Below are 10,320 nucleotides of genomic sequence, written 5' to 3'. Positions count from 1 at the left end.
ATATAAATTTCTTATATAAATTTTAAACTTGCCCGTAAAGATACATGGAGTATATGCATATATTTAAAACAATTTGTGCTATTACTCATTGTTAACCTAACAACATATTGCAAAATTCACTGATTCGAGACTGAAATAACACACAAATTCAATTTACGATCTCGTTTTGCAAATTTCTCCCAACCTTATCACTCAGATTTGGTGTTTTCATCATAATTTTAGGCCGGATACAATGCTTCAAATTGTTTGTGCTTATATTTTGGATTTTACGGAGAAGTGAAGTTTGAAAAATTATAATGGATTTGACCGCAAGAATCGTTCTGGATGAGACTTTACCCCACCCCCCCCCCATCCCCAGTCGCCAATCAAGGTCAAATCCCTAAAAAAATATTTTCTTTATGTCGTCATAAAATCAATATCGTAAGCAAAAACATAATGAACTTCAAATTAGACTAAACTTTTTGCTCTCATACCGAATCTGCAGTCAATAACTTTGTACAAAAAAAATTTCAAGAATTTTTCAAAATGAGGCCGTAAGTTGATTGTAGGAGAGGCTCAGCTTGCATGTGTAGAGGGAAAGATGGCCATATAAACAACACAGCTCTCTAAGGAAAAGTAAGTTGTCTGTTCTGAATTTTATTTCGAATCCTCAATAATTTTGCTTTTAAAATGCAGTCAGTCTCGATATTTCTCATTCATATTGGATGGTCTGCCATAGCTCTGTGTTTTTATTATGTGTCCTGGAAAAACGGAGCTGATTAAAAATATTTGGACATGTTGTTATTGAATGGTTTAGTTTGAGTAAGTAGATACCTACCGACAGCTCGATTATATTTTACGTACAATATTGTCTTGTCTTTTGATATTGTGAATTTTGTGGCAATTTAGATAGTTTATAATGATTTCTTTGAAGTGAGTTATCATCGAGGAAGACAAATTAGAAGCTGTGTGTTAAACAACCTCCAATCGTTTTATTATGTGGCACAGACGTAGAAAGCATTTCAAAAGCAGGGGCCATAAGAAGTCTAAAAGGTGTATGGCCTTGTTTTCTAATAAGTGGGGGGCATGCCCCTGGTCCCTGAATCTATGTGGCATTTTATTTTGAAGAGGGTAACCCTTAAGCACATTTGCCAGTTTCAAACTCTTATTATTGTTGTATCCCATTACAAAACACCTTTGTTTGTTTGAAAATGGCAGAGAGGTGTACCTTTTTTGGAATAGCTAAGAATCTAAATGTAAATAGATTCCAACAGCTTAATATTTGCTTCAGGACACACAGGTAATGGCGCACAGAAGCACAGCAAAGCATGTTTTGGTAACAGGTTCTCCAGGTATCTATGAAGAATTAACTTTGAAAAATAAAACATTTTAACTCTGAATCTCTTATATTATGCCAAATTTTGAGGAAAATAATGTCAAACCATAATGTAGACAAGGAAAGGCATTCTTATCAGATAGAAGGAAACCTGCTCCCTTCAATTTCTTGATAATTTGAAAATTATGACTATTATGGTAGCATAATTTGGGACCCTATTTACGATATTTTAACAACTTTTTGGGATTACAAAAATTTGAAAATGGTTTAGAAAAGCCCTTGTTTCTGATATTTAAGTACTATTTGAGGAGTGTTTAAATATGTTGTAAATTTTTGGCTTATTTCAAAGCCATTTTCAAATTTAGTGTATCGTTACACCTACTTCATATAAGTTGATAATTGAATTGCATACTCAGTAGCATAGCCAAGGTGGTAAGAATTGGGGGGGGGGCAAAAGGGAGTTATGCAAGGGAAAATGGGGGTTTATTTCCCATTTGAATGCCAGAAAAGCCCTTTTTCAAAGAGATTTTTGATATTTGGGGGTGCATCTGCCTCTTCTTGCGTGCCTCCCTCTCTCTAGGCCACTGTATAAACTTTACCTGGTGCTTTACAATTTATACTTCCTGTTTTCTCCATTTTGTTTTACACAATACAGATGCTTCTGGGTTTTAGGTGTTGGAAAGACTACCTTGATACGCAAGGTTGTTGAGAAGCTGAAACAAGAATTGTCTTTTCCTATTAATGGATTTTACACAGAAGAAGTTAGAAAACAAAGAGTCAGAGAAGGCTTTGATGTTATATCATTGGGATCAGCTAAGCATGGAGTATTGGCAAGAAAGAGGTTTTTGTATTTTTGGTTTTTTCTTATTAAAATATTCTAACTTTAAATTGCCCAATGAGAAATCCATCGGTCTCTTTGTATGACATGTGTTCAATTATTTATTTTTGTGTGTGCATTTTGAATTGAGGAATGCCGTAGCCAATGATAAAATCATCATTTTCATCTTTAGGATCATTATCATTGTTACCACACCTTCATTAAGCAGCAGGGGGGGGGGGCAAATTGCTCCAGGCTTCAAGGTTAAAGGGCCACATACAGTAATGAATTCCATTTTAAGAAATTAATAATCTAATTGATACACATTATGTTTGACTGTGCCATTTTGAGATGAAGAGAGTTAAGGTCTCAAATTTTATGTGATATCCATCATAAACCAAGTCTATTTCAATGATAAATCTATTTTTGAACTGCAAATGGAAATCTTAGCTAAGGGAATTTGACTGCACAGGAGAAATAATAGAAGCTGACGAGAATTGTTTTTACTCCTCATGTATTTTTCCTCTGCACAAACATTTCCTTTCTGAACTTCAATTTTCCCTAGTATGACAAATGTATTCAATATTAAAAGGTCCTTTAGGAAAGTTTATTTATAATCAATCAATCAATCCATCAAACATATGAGATCTGCATCATAATGGCTTTTTAAAGTTTTTTGATACTGTTGCCAAATTAACCATCCTACAAAACATCTTTATTTTTGTACATAGTGACATGACCTCCTTTGCAACAAAAGGAAGAATGCCTATGGTTGGCCAATATTGTGTTGACATAAAATCTTTTGAGGAGATTGCATTGCCAACACTTCAAGGATTAGTAAGTAACTGATTGCTGGGCGTTTTTCAGTACGTTTTTTAATGCAAAATGGAATTCAAGATCCTGTGTACTCATAGAGGCATTGGGAGTTAAATTGGGGGAAGTCGAAGAAGCAGGTTGCTGTCAAATCTATAGCAAATTAGTTAAAGCCTATTTGCCCCAATTCACTGTGGCTCTGCGAAGGCTATTGTGCTCAAGGGGGGTTCCAAAGACCCATTTATTGACAAAGTGGGTGAGCCTTTGCACCCCTAGATGCCAAAACTCCTCATTTTGCAATTGATTTTTTCAAGGGATTGTCACACCTCCATACGTCCCTTATAGCGATGGCCTGGCTCTATGTCTATTACTTGGTCTTCTTTGTTGCTCTTATCTAAGCCCCACAAGCAATTTATTCACTTCAAGTAGAAGGGTCTGCCAGACAGATGAACTAAAATGGCTTACCCCCTCCCCTGCTTTTGCCTAAACATAGTTCATAAAATATTTAAAAATTGTTTTGAGGATTAAGTCCAATTTTTTGTTCTAGGGAAGATACATTTTATTCTTAATCCTAACCAAAATTTTGTCAATTTGTATGTAGCTTGTTGTGCTTTATCAACTTTATCCCGTGTTCCTTCTTTGTGCAATATCCTCTTCTAAGAACAGTAGCTCATGGACCTCCACAGTTCTCTGTTTGCAGAACTGTCAGTTTTGCTACTTCAATTTTTCTGTTGCATCGATTTGTTCTGATATCCATTTGTTCAGCCCTCAAAGTTATTTTCAATTTATCTCCCTCTACTTCTCTTTCTACTTGCATTTCAGGATAATTATTCTAATCGTCCATTATAAGTCTCAAAACTCAGTTATATGGTTATGGTAATCTGCCACTCAGTTCCAACTTCCAACTCGTAAGATTTTCTCGTGTGTTACGTGATCTTTCCACGATAGTTTCATCATTCTTCGGATAGCCACACTTCTATTACCCCCAACTTCTTCTCTGTTTGGGTTGAAATCATCTAGTATTCATTACCGTATAGCATTTTAGGGGCTTCTTCTTTCTACTCATTAAGATTTTGCCATTCTTTTTAGTATTTTTTGAAATTTCGTAAATTTGTCTCCTGATTTCTGTATCGAATCTGCCATCTTCTCAAAGAAAACATCAAAAATAGTTAATTTGGCCACTCGATAATTCTCACGATTTTCTCTTTTGCTTATCACCATGCATTTAGTTTCTTTTTAGTTGCTTGACAATATTCCTTTCTTACTCTCCCCTAAAGCAATGTTTAAACGCTTTTAAAATTCTTTTTGAGTTCAGCAACCAGGACTGTATCATTTGCATACCGTAAATTGTTGATTTTATTTCAAACGATTGCTAACCACTGGTACTTTAAATTCGCTTAATAATATCATTTCACTATTAATGTTAAACAGGTCCAGGAAAAACACAGATCCTTGTGGTACACGTTCTTTAATGTTTGCCTATTCTTTTTATCTTTCCTTACTTTCACTAAAGCTGTCTGCTCCCAATAAATGTTTCAAGTGATGATCGTTAGATTCCTAGATATCTCGTTATTTTTTACATTATCGAACGCTTCAGTATAACCCACAAGGCACAAACTTGCATTTTTTTGTATCTCAACTCTCACTCTTACGATAAATATTATAATTCTTGCTTCCAAATCCTTAACGAATCCTCGTTATTCTCTGCCTATTTCTGGTTCGTGTTTTCATTATAATTATTCTTAAGATTAGTTTAATCAGATGGCTTGTATTATTGTGTTGCTCGCTCTGCAGAATTTATGTTATAGCATTAAGTTTTTCTGGTGTACCATCAGTGTCATGAAATTAATTATTGATTCATTTAGTTTATCAATTCTATAATCATCCAAAGCCACCACCATTTCTGTCACAACCTTTCTTCGACTCTGCAGCTTCATTCATCTTTTTCAAATTACTTTCTACTTCTGATTTTAGTATTTCTAGACCATCTACCATGTGGAGAATTGTTGATGTTTTCTTTCATCAGCTCATGTTAATATTCGATCAACCATTCCAAAACGTCTTCCTTTCCGACAATTGAACCATTTATCTTTTGTGCATAGTTGCAGGTTCTGATCTCTTGTTTTCCCCGATATCGCTGCCTTCTCATTGAATCCATTTTTTACCCTCTTCATACTTTATCTTTACTGACTGGCATATTTCCTTGTACTCTTGACTCAACCTGGTTTTGATTGCACGACTCTCTTTCATAAGCACTAAAATGTAGACTGTCAGTCTTAAGTATGAGCACTTCAGCAGTTGTGACAAGTGCTTCTATGTTCCCAACTCCATGTTTTAGCTGTTTTCCTAAAATTTAATTGTTTGAGAACGTTTTTCAGTCTTACGATTATTTTATTCAACCAATCAAATTAATCAAAAGAGATGACCATCTTTGGCTGGAAATCGAGGCATGCCCTAAGCTTGATAAAGCACCATTACATTCGTCTAAATCAATTGCCGAAACTTGTTTATCTAATTTTCTAAATCCATTTCTGTAGAGGTTATGCCCACCATTAATTTGTAAATGATTTCATGTGAACATTCATTTAACAAAATCAAATCATGTCAGTTTTCAGATTAAGCCATTTTTCAACCTAAGATTGCACGAATTTACCTTTAATCATAATTAGATCTACTCTTGAATATAATGAATAATGAATAAAGAATTAATCTCAAATTTCTTTCATTAACAGGAATCAGCCGGTCAAATTCTAGTTATTGACGAAATAGGGAAAATGGAGCTGTTTAGCGACAAGTTTGTGGCTCTGGTACGAAAGGTTTTCGAAACGGAAAACGCCATTATTGTAGCAACAGTCCCAGTCTCTAAAGGAAAGCCAATAAAGCTGGTTGATGATCTGAAAGCGAGAGCAGATTGCAGCCTCGTAACGGTAATTCTTCGGAATATTGAAGTTTTTTGGCCAGAACTTTTTCTCTCCAAACCTACCACCCAGTTTATCCATTTACTGTAAATCTTCGGATTGGTCACCCTCATATAAGCCCCCCCCCCTCGCGAATGAGCCCTCGCCCTGAAAGTAAAATTTTTAAATATCCCAACCCTCGAGAAAGCCCCCCCCCACCTCAATATGCCAAATTTGCGTTTAAAAAGCCCCAATATTGGTTTAATTTAGATACAACCAAATGCTACACAATTTTAATCCATGATTTAAAACACAATCATGGGCAAAAGAAAAAATCTTGAAATAAAGGAGACATTAACGAAGATCCAGCTGAAGACAATGAACATATAAGTTCTTCTTCTTTTCAAAACACTATTCATCAAGAGTTTATGACTGAGTGCGATGCACTACAACTACACGCTGTGATTTCTTCCTGTTTTGAGCCTGCTCAATAGCAGTTCTGGTGTCTGGAATGCCTTTAGACTTGAGTTCATCCTTAAGCTAGATAACCAATTGGTCGGTGGTCTGATCGTTCTTAGATTCTTTCGGCCTTCTGGCAGGCACGACGAAGATGCCCCAGCCTTTTCAGTTTTCTCGTTTCCCATTGAGTCGTCTTGGTTTTCTATAGTGTTTAGTGTTTGATATTTGATATTGTTTGATTGCCAGCATTTTCACTGGTGGATGTCCAATATATGTGGATGTGAATAAAAGTAGTTCTGTTCTAGCATTTGATGTGGTAGAACCGTTTCCATTTGATTTTGATGTTTGCTATTCGAGTCTCTTCATGTATCTCGCTTCTCTCCTCTTTCAATGATTCGGCCGAATAGAGTATAAAAAGCAGTGGGCTGCCGCAGTCTCCTTGTGGTGCACCCATATTTATGATAAAAAATATCTTGGTTTATGTTCACCTGGAGTTTATTATTCTTCAGCAAGATACGCATCAAACTGATTATCAATATTTAGACTAAAATTTGTTTTTGTGTATTGAGCTTGAAAATTGTGAAGAAGCGACAGAGCGAACAAATTCCTATGCGAAATCGGATATGATTTTCAAAAGCACCACCCCCCCTCCTCATACAAGCCTCCTTTAGAATAAGCATAAATCTAAGAAACGCCTAGAATAACAAGCCTCCGAAGACGTATTCGAGGGTTTACGTATCCAGTTTTTCTTTGCAAATTACAGGTAACGAAAGAAAATCGAGAAAGTCTTGTGAGTGACGTGGTAGACCTGCTCGTCTGTTCATACAAAGCGTACATTTCAGGAAAGGTATTGAATTACAAATGTTGTTTTTTCTATTTGGTATGAATCCTTTCCATTCACTAATGTCTGATATTACAAACAAACTCTGATATGTCTTATAAATAGTATTCAACAAAAATTCTTCAACAAAGATGTCTGAACTGACATCCCAAGGGGGTCTTTTTTCTTCAGCAGAATTTGGGGATAACCGGCGAAAGTTTTGGGAAATAAGTGAAGTGGCACAAAGATTGGACGATCGGTTTTTTTCAAAGGGATTGATGTGCAAAGGATTAAATGATTAGTTTTATGATATTTAACAGTATAATAACAATTTTTAATAATATTTGTATAGGTTGTTATAATAACTTCATATGAATAATATTTCTATAGGTTTTTCAAAAGCCCAAGCATTAAAAGCCAAAGTTCTTGGAGCTGTTTGATGTTGCTACAACAAGAATTTTGGATGTATCTTATGATAATGTCAATTTGAATAAGCAACCATGTTGAACTACAAGTAACTTCAAGCTACATCCCCCCTGGGGGGGGGGCTAACTTCCACATACACTGTACGGGATGTGCCATTTTTTTGGTTACCTTCTTAAAAGTAGAAAATAAATTTTGGGGTATCGATTTAATCAGTAAAATCAAACGTGGTCATAAATTTTGGGATTGATTTTTAGCATGACCTTAAATTTTGAGGTATCATTTTTGAAAGAAAGGTAATATGTTTTCATTTACTTGATTGAATTGTTGAAATGTTACCTCAATATGGGCCTGCATTAAAGCAAGGGTATGCATTGCATGCGGTATCTATATTTTGGGGTATATTTCTAGAAAATTTATAAATTTTGGGGTATTTTTCATATTTCCAAATGGCACAACCCCATCCTCTGTCTATTGAAGTTACTTCCAAGGTTACACTCTACAGTTCAGGCAAATACAGATTCCACAGAAGTAACATTAGTATGAAAAAAGACGTTTAATTGCGGTATTCAGAATAATCCAATGCTACTAAAAAATTTCAGGCAGCTTAAAAACTATTTCAAACTTTTTTGATATTTTTGCATGTTTTGTCATGCTTGCTGTCTACAGGGATAACATTTCAAACAAAGCAGAGCACCAATCTGACGAAGTTTCAAAAGATGAAGATATCAACTTACAAACAAAGATTCCATGACTATTCTGGGTTCCATGTCACTCGATTCAATGAAGAAAGACTGCTGTTTTCTTTCTCTGCCACGCTCTCTTCCTTGCAATCGAGAGCCAAATTTTTTCGCTGAAAGTTGTTTGCTGGAGCTAAAAACTGATAATTAGGAAATTAAAAAGAGATTTGTTACGAAAAATTAGAAGCTGTGTAACTCTCTTTAATAGAATAAACCACGAATAAAATGGTAATTTTTTAGATATTGTTGTTGTGTTAAAAGAAAATGTTTAGAAATATTTCCAAAGAATACTATTTTGTATTGTCGATATGTGTAGTTAATAAGGGCAAGAATTTGTAACAGATAAAGCTCATAGAAGAACAATAGAAAATATCAAAATAAGATGCTCGAAATTGTGAAATATATACACCATATATCAATTAGTTAGTTACCGTAAGCCTCGGTGGGCTTATTTCACAAAAGTTACTTTAGGGTAGAGGTTTATGCGAGGGGAGCTTATCCAAAGGTGGGGGGCTTATTTATGGACTTATGGTACATTTGATAATTGAGTTTAATAGTTGCTTTGTAAGGTTTAGATAGAGAAGTCTGAAGAGAAGGCTGGCATTGAAATCTGAAAATGCGTTTCCTTGTTGTAGGTTTACCTTGCAAATAAAAGATTTTGCATTGTTGTAGTGTGGATAAGAAAACAGTTTTAGCTTGCCACCGAACTTTCATACCGTAAATTCTCGAATTGGCCCCCTCCTCGAAAAAGCCCCCCCCCCCGCGACCAAGCCCCCACCTTAGAACTAAAAGTTTTCAATAAGCCCCCCCCCTCGAATATGCCCCCGCTGCTACCGTAAATTCTCCAATTGGACCCCTCAATTTGATGATTTTCCCCATCTAAGGTTGCCTATGGGGTTTTATTGAATTACCACAACAAATTAATACTTTTGGTAGTAAATAATTGAATGCTCGTAAAGAAATTCCTACTAAAACAAACGAGGTATTTTAATAATGTCTTCTTAATGTCACAGTAATTTAATAAGCCCCCCTGGTATAAGCCCTCCCCCCCCTCGAATAAGCCCCCATCCAAAAATATAAAAAAAATAATCCCCAGGGGCTAATTCGAGGATTTACGGTACTGTAAAAGGTATCATGCAAAAAAGATCCCATTAAAAACTTCTCTTTGTTTTTTGTTGTTGGCAGATTTAACGGTCTTTGTCGTAAATATTAATTGTTTCTTATTCAATACTCATTGTTTCTTAAGAGTTTCTTAATTATGATGTCACGAATGATGTTATGAAATGTTCGTGACCTTTTTATCACGTCAAGAGATTCGCTTCCATTCTGATGCTGTATTTAGATGTGGGAAGTATAATTTCATCCCTTTTGTCTCAAATTCTAGGCCAACAGGGCAGTCATGTTTTTGGATTTTAGAAAATTTCGTTTTTCTCAGTTTTATCACGATTAAATAGTTTCTTAATTTTTTTCTTCGAGTACTAGAGTTTCTTAATTTTTTCTGACTGTCCAGTACTCGTTTCTTATAGCCAGTTTCTTGTAAAAATTGAGTGTATCTACTAAATGCAATGCAATAGGGACAACAATGTTCGGTTTTTTTAAGTCGTACGAAACACCTTATGTGGAATAATCATTTCATAGGATTTTCTTCTATTCTTGTTTTCCATCACTTTTTGGTTCATCAATTTACATGACATAAATATAGAAACATTTGAGCTAATTTTGGCAGTTATTTGCTGTAAATTAATGGAATTACCAACTGCTAAAAATGCAACTCTGGGCTGTTCTGATATTTACAAAACATAAAAGGTTTGCAGTTAAAATGCCAGAAAGAGCTTTTGATAGAGGAAGAAAATTAAACTCCTGCGATCATATGCCATAGTGCGCTGTTTAATCTCATTGAAACAAAGTTTAATTTTTTTTCTGAATATTTCTGAAAATTTCGTTACAGTTTCTTATCCGGTGTTAGCCCGCTGCAAAGAATCCGTGAAGGTCTCCCATTCGTGCGGTGTCGTAGCTTGTCTAAATAGTGAAATTGA

At 35.2% G+C, this 10,320-nt stretch overlaps 1 protein-coding gene across 2 annotated transcripts; it reads left to right on the top strand.

Moving 5' to 3' along the window:
- Positions 1-539: 539 nt before the first annotated feature.
- On the top strand, positions 540-9,158 carry LOC135681164 (cancer-related nucleoside-triphosphatase homolog). 2 transcript variants are annotated; one of them, XM_065195485.2, is made up of 7 exons: positions 540-615; positions 1,271-1,331; positions 1,988-2,156; positions 2,864-2,969; positions 5,678-5,872; positions 7,065-7,148; positions 7,512-9,158. In XM_065195485.2, exons 2-7 carry the CDS (start codon positions 1,283-1,285, stop codon positions 7,533-7,535), a joined length of 627 nt encoding a protein of 208 aa, XP_065051557.2. In that variant the 5' UTR covers positions 540-615; positions 1,271-1,282; the 3' UTR covers positions 7,536-9,158. The 2 variants fall into 2 exon arrangements, with proteins under 2 accessions (XP_065051557.2, XP_065051558.2); XM_065195486.2 differs by having other exon boundaries at positions 8,214-9,136.
- Positions 9,159-10,320: the final 1,162 nt, after the last annotated feature.

This window comes from Rhopilema esculentum, chromosome 12 (assembly GCF_057945365.1).
Source record: "Rhopilema esculentum isolate cy_ngs chromosome 12, ASM5794536v1, whole genome shotgun sequence".
NCBI lineage: Eukaryota > Metazoa > Cnidaria > Scyphozoa > Rhizostomeae > Rhizostomatidae > Rhopilema > Rhopilema esculentum.
Note: the sequence above shows the minus strand (reverse complement) of the source record. Positions and strands in the feature narration are given on the sequence as shown.